The sequence below is a fragment of the Martes martes genome, assembly GCF_963455335.1.
Source record: "Martes martes genome assembly, chromosome: 17".
NCBI lineage: Eukaryota > Metazoa > Chordata > Mammalia > Carnivora > Mustelidae > Martes > Martes martes.
In genome coordinates this window covers 18,827,847-18,846,708 of record NC_137905.1, presented here as the reverse complement: position 1 = coordinate 18,846,708, position 18,862 = coordinate 18,827,847, and the positions used below count along the sequence as shown (strand labels likewise).

General features: G+C 54.7%; 2 protein-coding genes across 3 annotated transcripts; one reads left to right on the top strand and one right to left on the bottom strand.

Moving 5' to 3' along the window:
* Window positions 1–1,288: 1,288 nt before the first annotated feature.
* LOC308358037 (putative RNA-binding protein EEED8.10) lies at window positions 1,289–16,090 on the bottom strand (the record flags this gene model as incomplete). Of its 2 annotated transcripts, XM_080828029.1 has the most annotated exons (7): window positions 1,289–1,457; window positions 1,540–1,757; window positions 1,964–2,107; window positions 2,238–2,453; window positions 3,627–4,619; window positions 12,175–12,276; window positions 16,067–16,090. In XM_080828029.1, 7 exons carry the CDS (start codon window positions 16,088–16,090, stop codon window positions 1,289–1,291), a joined length of 1,866 nt encoding a protein of 621 aa, XP_080684155.1. The 2 variants fall into 2 exon arrangements, with proteins under 2 accessions (XP_080684155.1, XP_080684156.1); XM_080828030.1 differs by lacking the exons at window positions 1,964–2,107; window positions 2,238–2,453.
* TMEM208 (transmembrane protein 208) lies at window positions 15,639–18,777 on the top strand. Its single transcript, XM_080828031.1, has 7 exons — window positions 15,639–15,703; window positions 16,073–16,322; window positions 16,942–17,037; window positions 17,894–17,953; window positions 18,032–18,168; window positions 18,335–18,419; window positions 18,519–18,777. Exons 2-7 carry the CDS (start codon window positions 16,317–16,319, stop codon window positions 18,654–18,656), a joined length of 522 nt encoding a protein of 173 aa, XP_080684157.1. The 5' UTR covers window positions 15,639–15,703; window positions 16,073–16,316; the 3' UTR covers window positions 18,657–18,777.
* The last annotated feature ends 85 nt before the right edge of the window (window positions 18,778–18,862 follow it).

Below are 18,862 nucleotides of genomic sequence, written 5' to 3'. Positions count from 1 at the left end.
GGCATCCTCCCTGAGGCGCAGGGGCCCCACCCTGCCCTCCCGGGCACCAGCTCTGGCTTGCCGTGTGCACGTCCCCGGTCCTTTCTTGTTGCCCTCTTCCTTCCCTGCTGCTCCTTTTTCACTGACTTGAGTCTTGCCTTGATCTCCCAGGCTCTGTTCGTTGCTCTCCTAGGCTCCCAGTTCCAGGTGCTTGTTTACTTATGCATACCCTGCACACTGGACTGTCCCTCTCTGCTGGGTCATTTGCCTCCCCACCTGACCTGGGGACTGGGAGAGCTTCGGCACCTCCGAACCCCACATAAAGTGCAGTGCCTGTGGGCACTCAGGCAGCCATGCTAGCTGCTCCTAGAACTGATGGACAGATGGACAAAGAGAGTGGACAGATAGTTTCTCACAGCTGCTGTTGAGAAGTCACTGGCACTGTTTAGGAGGTTGGACTAGGGGACCTCTAATATCCCTACCCAGAGATACTGTCCTCTTTTTTTCTCCCTGATGACAGCCTTACCACATCCTTAATAAGTGTGGTCCTAGGGCCTGGCTGGGGGACATGCTTGGAGGCTCAGACAGGGGGAAGCCTCTAGGCTTCTAGTCTCCCACCACACTGGGCAGGGAGTTAGGACTTGCCGGGGGTACCTGTGGGGCTTTGGGTGAGGTGTAAGGAAGAAATTGGCTATGTGCCTCTGTGCCTCTGGTGTTTGTCCACACTGTCCCTGGGCTTGGCTGGGCTGCTTCAACGGAGGTTGGGGGGAGGGGGCCCTTTAGTCTGAGAACTTCAGACAAGGAGGTAAGATCTGGAATTTTTAATTTTGTTTGGGTTTACAACAAAGTCTGTGGCTTGGCTTCTAAAGCTTGGTGCTAGTAGGGGTCAGGTGAGCTTCTTACAGGGGACGAGACGAGGTGAGGTGTGGGCCTTAGGTGTGAGAAATGGGCAGGGCAGGAGGCACAAGGTCTCCTCTGCAGCCCCTGATGCATCCTGGGGGCCTGGCCTCCAGACCCAAGCCTGGCCAGGAGAGCAGGAGCTGGCATTTCCAGAGGCCTGTGGCAGCGATGTATAGCTGGGAAGGGCTCCTGCTGGGCTCTAGGGCAGACTGGGGCAGAAAGACCCCTGGGCTGCCCTGGATTAACTCTATACCCAGTCCTAGAAAAAGGGGTTTATAGCTTGGGGAAGGGGCTTTGGGGTATGTGGCAGAGTGGGGCAGAAGCACAGCGTCAAGCCAGGTCAAGAGGCCAGGGCTGGGTCTTTGGGGGCGATGGAGGCTGAGGCCCAGGGTTGGTTACTGACCTGGACTTAGAGCGTTAAGGTCAGGTCAGCCCCTCCCACATACCGGGACTGGACGCAGGTCACCTGGGGCAGCTGGGCTTGGAGGTGCCTGACGGCAGCCATGCTGATACGAGGGCACATGGCCACATCTAACATCTGGAGCCGCTTGCATGCCTGCCCGATGGTATCCAGGGTTCTGTGGGGAGGCCTCCGATGAGCGCAAGCCAGCGTGGGGACCCAGCCCAGCCCCTGTACCATGGCATCATCCAACAACTCACTGCTTTGTGAGCTGTCCGCAGCTGGCCAGGTTGAGGTGCTGCAGCCTGGGCCAGGAGCGGGCTGCCTGGGCCCAGCCCTCATCACTGAGGAGGCTGCAATGACTTAGCACCAAGTGTTCCAGGCTGGGGCAGCCCCTGGCCACGGCCACCAAGCCCTTGTCTGTGAATGCTGGCACCAGGCTCAGGGACAGCCGCCTCAGCTCGGGGAACTGGAGCACCTGCAAGGATGGGGGTGAGGAGTGGGGGGTAGAGTATGGGCACTGGAGCCCAGAGCCCTTCCAGGCTCTCCCACCCCTAGCCAGAAGAGTGGCCATACGTAGCAGAAGCCAAAGGGAATGGGTCATTTTCTAAGCAAAAAATGGATTGGCCTGGGTCTGGCTCTGGTGCCAGGATCTTTGGTCTATCCACACCCCCAGCCCCACACCTTGGCCAAACTGGCATCAGTTAGTTTGCTGCAGGCTGTGAGGTCCAACTCCTGCAGGGCCCGCAGCATGAGCAGTGACGGGCCCTGTGGCTGGGCAGAAGGGTCTTTGGGGCCTGAGGCCTGATGGTCCAGCTCTTGATGTAGCTGCGGGAAGAAGCTCCTGCTTCTCAGGTTCCTCCTGAGTTTGGCCCTCAAATGCTCCTAGAGAGAGACACTTAGGAGGGGCAGGAGGGCAGCTGTGCCCGGGGACCACCTCCCCTTCCCTGACCTGCACCTGGAGCTCCTGCGCAGGCTCCTCACTTGGTTCTCCCAGTCCCAGAAGACCCCAGTCTTGGAGCTCCGTGCACCAGGCCAGACGCAGAACAGAGAGATGGGTTAGGCAGGTGCAGATGGCCTGCAGGGTCCTATTGGTGAGGGCCACACAGGAGGACAAGTCTAGCACCCTGAGGCTCAGGCCTAGCACTGGGATCAGGGAGAACACTGAGGCATCCTAGGAGGGAAGTGGAGAAGGGAAAGACCAATGGGGAGGCAGCTTGTGCAGGTGTCCCTAGGAAGGTTCTGCGGACGTTCCAGCCCCACAGGCAACAGGGAGCTACCAGATGGTCCGTGGAGGGAAGCAACCATGTCCCGGTTCTGGTAACAGGTAGGTGCGGGACACCAGGAGGAGTTTGCCGGAGGCCCAAGGCCTAGACTGTCTGCAGTGGGAAGGGGGACACCAGGAGGAGTTTGCCGGAGGCCCAAGGCCTAGACTGTCTGCAGTGGGAAGGGGGAAGGATGCAGGTGCAAGTTTCTAAAGTATCTGTTGTGCCTGGGCTCCCAGGCCCCGCGGAAGTTGTGGGTGGAGGCAGCCTTCTGGCTGCAGCTTAGTGGATCATCGATGGACACCTGGCCCTAGCTGAGCCAATCAGGTATGCTCCCTCCGGAATTTGAAGCAGAATGTGAGGTCACTGTGGGGGTAGGGCTGCCACCTGCCAAAAAGAGGTTTGTAAGAGACACAAGAATGCAGGGCCCCGGGGAGAGCAGCTAGGAGACACATCGTGCTGATGGGAAGATGGACTGGAGCAGGGCAAGGGAAACAGTTGTGGAGGAAAGAATGAGAGATGGTTTTCAGGCTGGGAAGGTCCTGTGCACACTGAGAGGTTGAAGGAATAACCCCCTAAAGAGGGAGGGACTGACACTGCCAAGTTAGGGACACCACCCAGAGGGACAGGGCTGAGCCCTGTTGAAGGGACTGGCCGCAGCCAGGACATGACCATGACTCCCACATCACATGCCCTTCTGTCAGACCATGCCGAGCAACCTCCTTGTGTAACCTCAGTTTCCATTCCCTGCAGAGCCCCCTCTCTCGTCTTCCCTGCCTCCAGAACACCTGCCATCATTGCCCCTACCCAGACTACGGGGGTCATGGAGCACTTGGTGTGCCAGCTCGTGGGCTGGGCCGGCCTGGTCCCTTGGACCTCCTCTGTCTGGGCCCACAGTAGGGGCTAAGGGGAGGAGTGCCTGCAGCAGCACTGTCTTTCCAGGCTCCATTCCCCTTGTGTCCTCAGTTCCTTTCTCATCGCTGTTGCTTGGACATCGACGCTGGGCGGTGCCTCCCTGCTGCCACGGGTGCAGCTCCCCCAGTCCCAGCCCTGCAGAGGAAGGAAGGGGAGGGTGTGCTCACCTTGAGAGAGGAGCAGTAGGCCAGGCTGAGGGAGGCCAAGGGGGCTGGAGCCCTGTGCCCTGAACCCAGGGCCTGGGCCAGGCCTTGCCCGCTCACCAGACAGCACTCTGCCAGGTCCAGGCTGCGCAGTTCCCGCAGCCCCCCCAGTGCTGTGCATCCCGCGTCTGTCAGCCGCTGCAGCTTCCTCAGGCGGAGGCACCACAGGTGCCCCAGGCCCCGGCCGATGGCCAGGAGTGCGCCGTCGGCCAGTTCTGAGCAGCCGCTGAGGTCCAGGGAGGTCAGGCCCGACTGCAGACGGCACAGGGCGGTCACAGCCTCTGTGGAGAGGTCCTGGCAGCTGTGCAGCCTCAGCTCCTGCAGCTGCAGCCCGGCCACCCCACCCAGGGCCTTCAAGGCCTCGGGGACCAAGCCAGTGCCGCTCAGGTCCAGGGCGTGCAGCCTACCAGACCTCTCCTTCAGGAATCGCAGCAGGTTGTGGAAGGAGAGCTGGGAGGGGGAGGAGTCTGGGGGGCCAAAGGAGCCCCGGGCTGGGCGTAGTTCAAAAGTGAGGTGACAGTAGGCCAAGGAGAGGCGCTCCAGGTTGGGGGCACAGCTGCTGAGCCGGTTGAAACTGAGGTCGGTCAGGTCCCGAAGGCCGGCCAAGTTGAGCTCACACAGGCCACGCAACACCTGCCGGACCCGCTGTGCTGTCTCGGGCTGCTCGAGCAGTGTGCCCGATGTGAAGAGGCTGTGGCAGCCACTGAGGTCAAGGCTACGCAGGGCTGGGCAGCCCAGGATCAAGGCCACAAAGGAGGCCTCCGTGGGGCTGCCCCCACTGAGGCACAAACTCTGCAGGTGGGGGCCCAAGTGGTAGGCGACTGACTCCAGCACCTGTTGCGAAGCTGGCGAGCCATCCAGGCTGGTCAGGCCGATGCAGGTGACGCCCCTGAGGCCCAGGCTCTTGATGACTGGGAGGGAGGCGGAGGACACGGGGATGTTGTACTGCACATTTGTCTAAGGGGCAGCAGCAGGAATGGAGTTAGCCCTCTTGCCTCAGAGGGGGTTGGCCATCAGGTCTGGCGGCCAGTCATTGGCAGGTCAGGGAAGGGCCCTGTCACAGTGAGGACCCACTGTAGTGTGCGGTGTCATGTGCAGTTGAGGGGGTGCTGGTGGGAAGTGGGAGGTGGGAAGACAAGTCACTCTGGGGCTCAAAGGAGATGACTGTGAGGGGAGGGCAGGAAAGTTATTGACAGATGGGACTGGATGCCCGTGGACAGGTGGGGACAGGGTGGGGAGCTGGCATGCTGGGCGCAGGGGGCTGGGGTGGCCTGGAGGAGAGCCAGCAAAGCTCCCAGGGGGCAGAAGGACTAAGTGTGCTGGCTCCCAAACTTTGGGACCTTCTGAAGGTGGCCTTGAGACCCATGGCCTCAGTTCCTTCTGCAGGGAGTCAGCTCAGCATTACCTAAGCAACCAGCCTCCCCCCACTTTTTCTAGAGACTATAAATAGCTCTCAGAACAGCTGAGGGTATTAAGAAGCAAAGCAGTTGTCACCTCCCACTACAGTGGGTGGCCCAGGTGCCAGAGGCCTAGGGCAGGCAGTGAGGCCTAGGTCCCCTGGTGGCCTGAGTAGCTCAGCCACTTGAGTGTTTGTGAAAAGGGGGTTGTGTGTGTGTGTGTGTGCGCACACGCATGCATGTGTGCGCATAGGGGTGCACCAATGTGTGTGGGCCCTGCAGGCTCCAGAGTTCAAGATGTGCTTGTGATCCCTGGGGCTTGTCTCTGGGGAGTCTATATTATCTGTCCAGGGAAGCAAGGAGAAGCCTTCCATTTCTGTGGGCAGAAGCTAAGAGAATGAATCTTGAGGTGCCGAGAGTATGGGGCTGGCCCTGCTGTAGGACAACAGGGGAACAAGAGTGGGGTGGGGGGTGTCCATGACTGATGTGGGGTGGAGCCTGGAGGTGAGCTCAGGGCTAGGTTGAGGCGGGGAGAGCCTGGCTTGTCCAGGAGTTTGGGGAGCCCCCATTTTCATAGACTTGTCCCTGATTTTGTGCCAGAGGGAAGTTATAGCAGGTGTGGGGGAGGGAGAGGAGGGCTTGGCTTCTTCTCTACCCCTGACAGATGGCCAGGCCACAGGCAAGCAGTACTCAAAGGCTGTTTCAGTACATCATCGTGATCCTGACGCAGGAAAACAAGCTCTCTAAAAAACCTGTCCTGCCAGTTACTGCAAGAACAAGCTGATGTCCCCTGCTTCTGCCCCACAGAACATCATCAAAAGGGATTCAGAAAGGTAGGATGACACATAGGATGCACGCCTGCAAGACACTTATCAACAGGATTCTCCCAGGAAGACACATGCAACCCATTCCTGGGTGGAGAAACCAGGCTGACTTCTGCCAGAGAGAGAAGCAGCTCCCTGTGGCTGTCATCATGGGAAGGAGTGTGTGGTAAGAAATGGGGGCCAGCTCCTGACCACTTCCACGGGAATGAGGGGTCAAGCCAGGCCCCCTGTCCAGACCCCATTCCCACTCCCAGGATGTGGTCCTTGCGGACTAAAGGTGCACTTGCCACAGCTCCCCCTCGTGGACTCTGGGAGGCAGTGGGGAGTGGGAACCCCAAGGGCCTGGCTCTTGGGGAAGGTGATTCAAGGGGATGAAAAGATCAGAGGGGAAGGGTTTGAGAAAGAAAGGCTAAAGCTGGCTGCCAACAGAGGGGTCAGTCCAAGGATGGAGAGTGAGCCGTGGCTGCAGGTGCAGAGCAGGGCCCGTTGCTGAAGCAGCGCCGCCCCTGCCCTCATGTCGTGTCCCCCACTCCCACCCCCACCTCCCAGGCTCCACCAGCTGCTGTCCTTCTTTGCCTTCCTTCCTGAGCCTTGGGGGCCAGGAAATGTTCTCATGTTCTCCCCCTCTCCCACTGCCTCCCTACGAACAAGGTAGGTGAACAGCTGAGGGGGAGGGCACTGGCAGTCAGCCTAGAGGCCAAGTCCAAGGGCAGACTGGTGGCAGGAAAACCCACCAAACACAGGGGCGGGGCCTGGTCTGAAGGACTTCCAGTGGCTATTGGGAGATGTGTGAGAATGTGTGTGTGTGTGTGTGTGTGTGTGTTGAGATCTGAGACAAGCCTCCCTGCTCCCCATTGTTTTTCTTGATGGGGAGGGGGCAGCCTCTAAGCCATCGCCCAGGTAGTCTGCCCTGGACTCAACGTGCAGTGCCCAGGAGCAGCCCTTTAGGGATACTGATCGTCTGTGGGGAGCAGAACACCAAGCAGAAGCAGCAGGCTCCTGGGTCACTGTGGTCTTTGGCCCCAGCGTAGGAAGGTCCCCCTCCCTAGTCCCTAGGCAGATGCTTCTGGAGCTCCAAAGGAGGACTGCAAGGTTATCTGCTCCAGCTTCAGCTGCCCTATTCACAGAGAAGTCAACCAGCCCCCATCTCGTCCTTTTCCAGAGCTGGCCTCTTAGGACTAGATGCCAAGTCATTTAGGAAATGCCCCAAATCTGCTAAAAGGGACACATAGCCCTTGACTATGAGAGTCAGGACTAAGCCCTGAGCTGAGATGGCAGGCCTGTGTGCAGGCTTGGAAAGCCATCTGCTAGAGGAATGGCTCTCCTGTTTGCTGGCACGGGAATCCAAAGCTAACATACCTGTTCGCCAGAAGAAAATATATGCCCTGGAACCCAGGGGCTTTGGTCTCTAGAGAGGAATTAGACCTTGGGGGTCATTTCCAGAGGCTCCTCTGGGCCTCTATAAATACCCCAGGCAGGAGAAGGGAGTGGAGGGCAGAAGCTGAGCTGTCCGGAGTTCTTCACAGTGACCAGCCCGGTGGCAGGCAACCAGGGCTCTCCCCGAAATGGGCAGAGCCTGTGTGTGTGTGTGTGTGTGTGTGTGTGTGTGTGTGTGTGTGTGTGTGTGTCCGGGGGGAAGGTTCTGCCTTTGTCTACCTTCTTATTTGAGAAGAGATAGGATTAAGTGGGAGCAAGTCAGGGGGAATAAGAAGTCACCCATCCAGCATCCTAGCCTGGCCTGGTGAGGCATACACCCCGGCCATGCTTTGGTGAGCCAGAATCCTCGGCAGCACCGACTAGCAGGAAGCGCTACTTTCTTATCCATCTGCCTATATCTGGGCCCTGGGAGATGGTTCCTGCTAGTAAATTCTGCAAATTGCTCTCTGGGACATGGTGGTGGTGGGATGTCAGCAGAGCCCCAGATGCCGTGTACCTGTGGCCTGTCCTTCGAGGGCTCCCAGCCCAGGTGGGGCTGAGTTCTGCTGAGACACCAAACAGGTCTCTGTGTCTGGAGCTCACAGTTAGCTGGAACAGTCCGAGGGCTAAAGTGGTGGAGGACTCGACCACCTCAAACTCCACCCTCCTTCTCCTCACTCTCCTATCCCATTCCACTCTACTCTTGACTACCCACTTCGCTTTTCCCCTCTCCTTCTTGGCTGGACTGCAAGAACCTCTCCCCTGATTACCTCTTCTTGGGGTCCTGGGGCCCTGCCCCCTCCATGCTGCTGTGCCCATTCTTCTTGCCCTGCCAAGATGAGACTCTTCTGGGTCTGTGCTAAGGGTACAGAATTCTGCCCATGGAAGCCATAGTCTCCCCTCTTGTCTCCCCCACTGCCACCTCCTCCCCTGGCTCTCTTCCCCTCTGTCTCAAGGTTTCTCTCCAAGCCCACCATTCTCTCCAGTCCCTGATGCAAGGGCAGCACCATCCCCTTACTCTGACATTCTCAGAATTCTCAGAGATGAACTGTTCTGTTTCAAAGAGAAGCCAAAGTCATCGAGTGGGGAGGGCCCTCTCTTTGCCTTGTTCACATCCGCCAGCCAGCTCCCCTAACCACCTTCCCTCTCCAGGTCCTGGTCCCCTTCTCTCGACCTGCTGGGCCTGCGCCCAGCTTCTGGCATAGAAACGGGCTGTCCCTGCCTTTCCACTGCTTCTTCCTCAGTTTACAAATACCTCAGGGTCATAACTAACAAAAGGCCTCCCTTGATCCTGCCCCACCCCCCACCACTCCTGCTTCTCCCCTTTCCTCTGTCCACAGGCCTCTTGGAAGCACGTGGGCCTGCCCACACCACGCTCGCCACTTTGTTAGACCTCTTGCCTCACCCACTCACCCCTCCATCACTCCCCCATGGGACCTCTCATTTCTGGCAACAGCTCCCCCCCTAGCAAAGTCACCAACATCTGGGGGCTCCTCTGCAGACCTCCCACAAGTGTCCTTTCTGCCATGCCACCTGCTGTGGATGGCCAGTCTCCCCCACGCTCTCTCCCACTGGGCGTTCTGTGGCTCTGCCTGCCTGGCTCTCCTCCTACCTTCTAGCCTGCTCCCCATCAGCCTCTTTTGGGGCCACCAAAGAAGAGAGAGACCCAGTCCATAGAGGAGTGAGTTCCTTACTGTACATTCCGCCCCACCACACACACACACACACACACACACACACACACACACACCCCTCCCTGATCTTTTCATCCCCTTGAATCACTTTCCCCACCCACTGGGATGGATCGTCCCACTCTCCTTAAATCTGAGAGAGGGAGACAGGCCCTTGGGGTTCCCACACCCCACTGCCTCCCAGTGTTCACACACATGCGCATGCACACACACACACACGCATGCATACACTCTCCGCTGCACCCTGGCAGACTGCACTCCATCACATCCCAACTACTTTATTTGCAGTCCACATCTTTTTCCAGAACACAGAGCCTGGGACCTCGCCAGATACATGGATGCAACATACTTCCTTCTAAATTCACTGTCTCCTGAGCTCTCACTGCCCTCTACCAGGTCACCCGAGTCAGAGATCTGGGAGCCGTTCTAGACCTCTCCCTCACTCCCTGCCTCCAGTGAGCGAAGTCCCTTGCATCTCAACCGCCTCCACTCCCGCCTCACTGCTCCTGCCCCAGGTCAGGTTCCCGTACTGTTGGTCGGAAATACATGACAGCAGTTTCCTCCTTATGGGAGTCCTGGCCCTGGTCTTTCTGGCTCCTATGTGGCCTTCGTACTGTCACCAGGTGGTCCTTACAAAAGATGAACTGATCGAGCTCTTCAGACCCCTTGGTGGTTCTCCACTCCACGGGATGGAGGCTGAGCCTCCCAGCCAGCACCTCCTCAGCCCGGCTTTCCCACGCCCACGCCCCCTCCTCCCCGGCCCTGAGAATGGCAGCTTCTAATGCTTGTCTCACGCTGCCAGGCCTCTCTGCTTGCTGCTTTTTCCCGTTTGGTCACAGTGCTGGGGCGGTAGGGGGCTCGGTCTCACCGCTCACCTACTTCCGTTCTTTAGCGGATGTGTATTCCTCCGTCTAGGCTCAGCACAAGCATCCCCTTCTCCAGGAAGTCTCTTCTGAATCTTCTCGGCACCCCCGTGTCCCACACAAGACTCGAGTGCAGTGCCCCTACTCACTCTTTCTAGCTCAGGCTTCCCTCCCTCTCACTACCTGTTCTCAAGCAGTGGAGGAGTGCCGTGCCTGCCCCAGCCCTGCAGCCTGAGTGGCCAGCCCAGGGCTTGGCACGGACAGCCAGCATCCCTGTCTGAGGGAGCGAGGCCTTTCTGAGCGGCTCTGGTAACTCTCCGGCTTCCTTCTGCCCTGTGACTATTCCAAGCCTCTGTGCTGAGGCCTTGGCCTCTACCTTTCTTGTCACTCCCTCCACCTGTCATTACTGCCCTATTCATTTCCTTCCTCTCGTGGGGAAGTTTCTTGCAAAGGAGGTCACTCTCTACAAGCCCTTTCTAATCGCATTCACTCTTCCACCCACCTGGCTTTTGCCCCCAGATGCCAAATGTTGCTGAAGTCACTGGGGACCTCCCTGGACATCAGACAGCAGGGACACTATCTGTTCTTTATTTTCTGGACTCTTCATGGGACTTGACACTGTCAGTCATCCACTCGACACTGTGAATGCTCTCCACTTTTGATCCCTGGGACACCCTCTGGAGGGGCCTCCTCCCTTCCATGCCCTTGGACTGGTTTACTCTCCTGGGGCATTCTGCGGCCCGCTGTTCCTATGGCTCTTCACGTGCTTTCTGGGGGATGTTGCTTGGCTCCATGGTTTCAAGCTCCACCCATTCCTGAATGGTATCCAACTCTGCATTTATTACCAAGACCCTTCTCTTGAATTCCTCACTCAGAAATCCAAAGACCAACTGCATCTCACCATCTAGATGTCTCACACTTCAAATTTTCAACAAGTCCAAATCAAATTGCTTTAGACACTGAGCTCAATGACACTGGATAGATCACGTGACAATAGACCCTACTTATATATACACATTTAATATGTGACAGAGGAGGAGTCCTACGCAGCAGGGAAGGGGAAGAGTATATATAAATAGTATTAGGGCTCTTTGAAAACTAATCAGTTTAGCTTCTTACCTGAGAGAATAGATCAAAAAATTACTATAATAATTCAAGCCATGAAACAGAAGAAACACTTTTGTTGTGAACCTAAAACCTGTCTGAAAAAATAAGTCTAATAAAAAAAAACAGAAGAGATATCTGAGTGTATATCAAATCATGAAGAAGCAAGGGGTCTCTAAATTTAAAAAGCAGTGGAAGAAATAAGAAAGCAAAAGATGTTCAGAATCAACAACATAGAAATTTAACCTCTGTGTCTCAGAAATAAGCTTATATCCACAAATCAAATACAGAGGCAAATATGTTAGGAGTATATTTCAATAAATATGTAAAAGATTCATCTCTTTAATATATAAAAGGTTCATACAAACGGTAAGAAAAATACTAAGATGCCAATGGTTAAATGGATAAAGAACAGAAATAAACAAGAGAGGGAAATATAAATGGCCAGCTAATGAGAAAACTGTTCAACCTCAGTAGTGATCAAAGAAGTCAGAATGAAAACAAGGAGCTGTCACCGCTTGCCTTTCAAACTGTCGCAGATGTCTGCATTCGCTTCCGAGATGGGCTGTCTCCCCACATCCTGACTCACCCTCTCCAGTCCACTCAGCACCGGAGTTCCAAGACATCACATCATGTTACTTCTCTCCCTTAACATTCCTTTACAGGCTCCCAGATGGTAATTGGGCCCCAACACGAGTGCCAGCTTGTGGTCTGACCCGCTCCCCCCACCCATCTCCCACCCTTCCTACGCACATCTCAGTTCCAGTCTTACGGAACTTGTGTGGTCATTTCCAGAACTATTTCACACCTGGTGCCTTTCCCAGTGCTGTCAGCGGTTCCTGGGAGACCAACCTTCCCCTCATCCTATTCCATTGGGAAGCCTTCCTTCCCTGATGCTGCTGGTCTCCTTTGGACGTCCTTCTTCCTGTTCTTGGTGCACCCTTCATTCCAGTGTCACAGCACCAAGCACACGACATCACCAACCCTCATGTACTTGCTTTTCTCCTTCACTGGACTGTGAGCTCCTTGGGGCAGGGAATTATATCTTACTCATCTGTAAAGTCCCAGCACTGTACCCAGAGTCAAGTGTGTATAAATGTAACGTATGTATATGTATGCATGGATGAATGAATGAATGGACGACGTACGAGCAGGGCCATGAGCAAACTGGAGTGAGAGACAGCTGAGAATGGGCCAGGTGAGGCTGACCACCTTACTTCCCGAAGGGCATTCTGGGCTGCACAGTACCAAGCCCGGCTCACGAGGGAGGCCTCTTTCTGATCTGACAGAGGCAGAAAGCTCAGAATACGTGTGAGCATCTGGGGGAAAAAGACAGGGCATTGGGAACTATTAGAGCTGGGGGCCCTTGGAAACTTCTCCAGCTAATAGTGCAATCAGTCTGAGGGGACTGGAACACTGGCTTCTAGTTCATCTTGAATTCTAAGCTTCATGGGGTCTTCACTTCCCCCTCTCTGGCCTCCAGGCATCTCTACTGTGAACAAACCATTCCTGAGACTTGCCTGGATGCAGGTTTGTACTGACCGATAAAAAGCAAACTTCCCACTCAGTTTGGTAAAAAGAGCCTGGGCATTAGGACCAGATAAACCTAGTTCAAATTCTTACTCTATCAACTGAACTCTCTGAGCCTTGTTTTTCCTAATCTGTAAAATGGCAATGGTAGTGAGGTTTAAATGGGTTGTGCTGAGAGTTTAATAACATAGTAAAGGGTCGGAGTGCCTGGGGGCTCAGTTGGTTAAACATCTGCCTTCGGCTCAGGTCATGATCCCAGCGTCCTGGGATTGAGTCCCGAATTGGGATTCCTGCTCAGTGGGGAGACTGCATCTCCCTCCCCCTGCTCTTGTGCTCTAGCTTTCTCACTGTCCCTTTCAAATAAATAAAATCTTAATAAATAAATAAATAAAATCTTAAAAAACAAGACATAGTAAAGTGTCTTGCCTAAGTCCTAGGACAGCAAGTCAGGTATCCTCCTCTGATCTTTGGAAACCATATCCCTTCCTCCTGCCCTCAAAAGTCAGGCTCTGGGTCCTCCCTCTTTCCCCATTTTCTCCACTGTCAACTCGCCTTCTCAGCTGGCTGTTATGATCCCCAATAGCACCCAGCTGTTATGATCCCCAATAGGACCCACTGCACCTATGCTCTGTAAGGCTGGGGGTCATGAGGTTGGAGGCCCTACAGGGAACTGGCGAGGGAGTCACTTATGAGGCCAAGAATGATCTAATATTAACTGTTCTTCTGGAATCTTCCCTCTTGGACTCTTGTGACATTGTGTTTTCTAGAGCTCCACTCTCCAACTCCAAATGCCCTGTTTCTGGAGTCTTCTGTGGCTCCCATGGCTCAGACCTGGTCTTTCAATCTGTTTACTTCCTAGGATAATAAGTTCATTTGCATGGCTTCAACAGTTACCTCTACAGGAAAAACCAACAATTCAGTATCCCCATACTGTCTCGCCATTCATGTGCTAGTCTAGTGTTGCCAATCGTCCACAGGATCCATCATCTAAATGTTTTACTATCACTTTCATCTCAACCAAAATTCACATTCTCAGTCCAAAACATCCCTTGCTCCCAACTTTCCAGCACCTAAGCTTCAAAGCCACTAGTGCATCTTGCCTGAAGATCCTGATAATACTGTGGACTCTTCATGCTCTTCTGTCTCTTGCTGTCAGATACAGGTGTACAGCACAGGCTTTGGCCAGGATAACTTAGACTCATTCAAATCCCAGCTCTAGGAGCACCTGGGTGGCTCAGCGTGTTAAGCCTCTGCCTTCGGCTCAGGTCATGATCTCAGGGTCTTGGGATCGAGCCCCGCATTGGGCTCTCTGCTCAGCAGGGAGCCTGCTTCCTCCTCTCTCTCTGCCTGCCTCTTTGCCTACTTGTGATCTCTGTCTGTCAAATAAATAAATAAATCTTTAAAAAAACAAAAAACAAACAAATCCCAGCTCTACTACTTCCAAGCTGTGGGACCTATGTGACCTCGGGCAAGGTAACTGACCTCTCTGAGCTTCAGTTTCCATTATATATATATATATATATATATATATATATAATGATGTGCTTGACACTTAGTAGATGTTCCATAAATGGTTGCTGGACTGCTGTTACTAATATTTCTATCTTTGAAATTTTAGCACCTCTGTAGCCCAGATCTTTATCACCACACACCTGGATTCCTTCTACAATCTCCCACCTAACCTCCTTGCCTCCAGGCTCAGCCTTGCTAGTCAATTTGCACACAGTGACAAGGTTAATTTTCCTTAAAAAACAGCTTTTACAGGCACCTGGGTGGCTCGGTTGGTTAAAGCCTCTGTCTTCGGCTCAGGTCATGATCCCAGGGTCCTGGGATCGAGCCCCATGTCAGGCTCTCTGCTCAGAGGGGAGCCTGGTTCCTCCTCTCTCTCTCTCTCTCTCTGCCTGTCTCTCTGCCTACTTGTGATCTCTATCTGTCAAATAAATAAATAACAAAACAAAACAGCTTTTAGTCTTAGCACATCCCTGATGAAAACCTTCAGGGTATCCAGTACCCTCAGGATAAAATCTCCACTCTTGGGTCAGCAAGACCCTGCCAGGCCCTATGCCTGACTGGACCCCTGACCCCAGAGCTTCCCCAGTTCAGGCTTCCCATTGTCCTACAGCCATACTATGCCTATTACTTTTTGCCTATGTAGGCCTCTTTCCAGGAATGCCTTTCCTTAACCTTGACGTCACCAGCCCATTCTGACCTCTTCTTCCTTTCTTTGATCCCTAACACACAGAAGTTACTTAGCCAATAGTCATTAGATTGAATTAAAGATGGATAGTGCTCTATCTCTATTTTCACCAAAGCCCTCTACCTCAATTTTCACCAAAGGTTTGCCCAGGGAAGGAGTGGGGAAGATAAAGCCGATCACTACTGAGAAGATTGGGGAGAACCACCTTCTGGGTCAGGAAAGCTAGGCATGGGGAAGAGAACACTGATGAGATTGGGACTGACTAAGCCCCCAACCCCAGGGGGAGGCAGGGAAGCCTGTCTGAGCCAAGTTAAGACAGTGGCCATCCTGTCTTCTGGGGCTCAGTGACCAACCCAAAAAGGAGAGGGCAATAAACTGTCCTCACTGAGGGGAGGGAGCATGACTCTTTGAGTTGAGAAAGGGGGTAGCTTTTCTAGAGGAAAGAGGAGGCAATGGTAAGGATGGAGTCACCATCCCATGAACCCTATCCTGAGGGGCTACTACTAGAGATATGACTGGTTATTCCTGGGATCTATGTAGTAGACATCCTCTGGTGCCCAGGAGATAAAGGATGCCATGGTAGGTGGCTAAAGAAGGGAGAAGCTGTCCTATTCTTGCCAAGGGGAAGAAGCACCGTTCAGGGCCGATGAGGGAAGGGTGACTTGTCTCCCGTGGAGCACGGGAGGGGCCTGCCAACTTTCAAGGCAAAAGGAACAGAGAGGCCATCCCAAGAGGCCCCTGGGAACAAAAAGCTATTCTCGCTCTCTGGCCAGTGGCGGCAGAGTGGCCTTGCTCCAAGCTAAGGAAAAGGAGCAAACATCCCATTGGGTGAAGGAGGTAGGGACAGCCATCACTACGGACTGAGGGAGTGGGGAACAGCCCTGTCCTACGTGAAGTAATCCAGCGGCTGTGCCCGGAGTTGATGGAAGGGTTCAATCTGTCTCCCACCGCCAGGGGGATCCGGCAGCCGTCTTTCTGGGCGGAGGGAATGGAGTGATCATCCCAAGGGGCCAAGGAGGGTAAGATCGGTTACCCTTCGGGGGCGAGGGGATGGAACGGACATCTTCCAGAACTGAGGGGGAGGGGTGGCCATCTCTAGAGAAGGGGTAGGCAGAGACCCTGTCCTCGCTGAGGTGACACGGCAGCCATCTCCTGGGGCCGATGGGTAAGGAGAGAATGGTTCCCCCAAGCTAAGGGGACGGGATGGCCCAAGGCGGGGCCGTTACCCATAGCCTGCAGGTCCTGCGATCTCGATCTCTCGGGCATGTAGTTTCCGCCAGGCGGGCGGAACCGGGCGAGCTGTCTGACAGCCCCTCCTCACAACCTGGGACCCCGAGGGCGGAGCCTGTCCCAAGCAGGGCCTCAGGGCGGCCTCCTCTCACCTCCAGGGGCAGCGACTCCGCCATCGCATCCCTGCCGCCTCCGCCCCCGTGCAAGGCCTTCTGGGAAGTGTAGTCCTACCGACTCTGGGTGCGGGGAGGGACTGGGAAGGAAGTGGACCCTCCCCACTTCCGTCACAGCTGTGACGATTTGCTTCTGCACCGGAAGTGCCTGTACTGCCGATGTGGTACCTACTGACCGCGGTTTCGGTCGCTCTCCCTTGTTTTCCTCGCTGGTTGTTTGCGTCGCGCCATGGCGGTAAGGAGGGCGGATAGGGCGGGGTTCGCAATGGCAGAGGATTCCCGGGTCCGGGAGACTAAAAACAGAGGAAGGACATCGAAGGAAGCGGATCTGCCAGAGGGGGGCGCCATGCAGTGGCCAGACCATTCTAGAGCTAGCGGGGTGGGGGGAATGGAGCGGCGCACCGCCATACCAGAAGTAGTGCGGGAGGGGAGTGGGCGTCAGTACCAGATTGTACCAGACCTGATAGGAGACCTTAGGGGCTTGTGAAACGGGTGGGCGTCCGCCAAGATCTGGAGGGGCGCACTATTCAGCGCCACTCAGGAGCTCCCCTTGAAGGGGTAGTCAGCCCAAAGCTGGGTCTCAGCAGGAGAGCTGGGAGATAATCAGCCTAGTGTTGGATTGTTCCAGGGTGAGCAGGAGGTGATCATCGGTAAGGCTGTAGTACAGATAGTGTCAGCCCTAAACAGGGTGGACTGGAGGAGGGGTGGGCATCCCAAGGATTGTGCTAGATTTGAGCACCATGGGGACCCGGCTTAGGTGCAGGTTTAATTCTGTACCTGACCAGTCTGGGGAGGAAGGTGAGGAGGACCCTGGCTGAGGAGGGCTCTGACAGCATCTTACCATCCCTCTGCAGCCCAAGGGCAAAGTGGGCACGAGAGGGAAGAAGCAGATATTTGAAGAGAACAAAGAGACTCTGAAGTTCTATCTGCGAATCATACTGGGGGCCAATGTAAGTACCTTCCTCCTTGCCAACTCGAGATCCCACAGTCAGCTCTGGTGTGTGAGGTGGGGAGGATGGTGTGTGACAGCCATGTGTAGTTTTCAAAACTGCAATTAAAAAGAAATGAGAATGGGGCACCCTGGTGGTTCGGTTGTTAAGCGTCCGCCTTCAGCTCAGGTCATGATCCCAGGGTCCTGGGATCAAGCCCCGCGTTGGTCTCCCCACTCTGTGAGAAGCCTGCTTCTCCCTCTCCCACTCCTGTTGCTTGTGTTCTTTCTCTCACTGTCTCTCTTTGTCAAATAAATAAATAAAATCTTTTTTTTTTTTAGATTTTATTTATTTATTTGACAGAGATCACAAGTAGGCAGAGAGACAGGAAGGGGGGGGGGAAGCAGGCTCCCCGCTTAGCAGAGCCCCCGATGCAGCGCTCGATCCCAGGACCCTGAGATCATGACCTGAGCTGAAGGCAGAGGCTTAACCTACTGAGCCACCCAGGCCCCCCAAATAAGTAAAATCTTAAAAAAAAAAAAGAAAAAGAAAAAAAGAAATGAGAATGGATCCAGGCACAAAGAAAGTGCTGAGTAGTCAAAACAAAACAAAATAAAAAATGAAAGGAGGGTTTGAGAGTCAAATGGACTTGAGCCCAGTCCATCCCACCTGAGATACACAGGGCCTTCTTTCTTGGGCTGACATATCAGAGGGGATTCTGGGTACTCAAAACTCAGGGAACAGACCCCTTTCACCCACCAACCCTAAGAGAAACAACTGTCTCTTTCCACAGCCTGGCCTAACTCTTGGTCAGTCAAGGAAGGCCTGTGGTTTAGGGTATCTTTTGATCACAGCCTGATCGTATATCTGCTTACAGGCCATTTACTGTCTTGTGACCTTGGTGTTCTTCTACTCATCTGCCTCATTTTGGGCCTGGGTAAGTGTCCCCTGTACTGGGAAGTGGATAAGCGTATAGGCTTTCTGGCCAGCCTTTGATACTGTTCTTTTTCTGCAGATGGCCCTGGCCTTTAGTCTGGCAGTATATGGGGCCAGCTACCATTCTATGAGCTCGATGGCACGCGCAGCCTTTTCTGAGGATGGGGCCCTGATGGATGGTGGAATGGACCTCAACATGGAGCAGGGCATGGCAGAGTGAGTGTCCCCCGCTGCCAGCCCAGGTGAGCGGCCCCAGGGCTGGGGTGTTGGGGCCCAGATAGCCTAAGACCCACAACTGCCCGCAACTTGAAGAGGGTAGAAGGGAGATGAACTGGGGCCCATGTACTATTTTTGGCCCTTTCAGCCTCCCTTCTATCCATAGGCACCTTAAAGATGTGATCCTACTGACAGCCATCGTGCAAGTGCTCAGCTGCTTCTCCCTCTACATCTGGTCCTTCTGGCTTCTGGTGCGTGGATTGTAGGGCTCCCAGGAGGGGGCTGGAGCATCTAACCCTTCCCTTCTTTCATTTCCTGTGCCTGGCTTCAAGTTCCCTTTTCTGTCCTAGGCTCCGGGCCGGGCCCTTTATCTCCTCTGGGTGAATGTGCTGGGTCCTTGGTTCACGGCAGACAGTGGCACCCCAGCACCAGAGCACAATGAGAAACGGCAGCGCCGACAGGAGCGGCGGCAGATGAAGCGATTATAGCCAATGACATTTTGGCCACAGGCTGCATGGCCCCCATGCCAGGAGCAAGGAGGGCCTAGTCCAGGGCCCAGAAGCAGTCTAAGGTATAGGATTGTTGAATAAATGGCTCAGAATGTGGCTAATGGCTGTGTGGGTGATAATGGAAGGGCGAGGCAGGAAGAGCCAGTCCGTTGGTACTAGCCTCCAGCTGCAGACCCAGTGTGGTG

Coding starts and splice junctions, on each gene's coding strand:
- TMEM208 (XM_080828031.1), top strand. Junction 17,954..18,031: donor CTGCCTCATTTTGGGCCTGG/GTAAGTGTCCCC, acceptor CTTTTTCTGCAG/ATGGCCCTGGCCTTTAGTCT. Junction 18,169..18,334: donor ATGGAGCAGGGCATGGCAGA/GTGAGTGTCCCC, acceptor TTCTATCCATAG/GCACCTTAAAGATGTGATCC.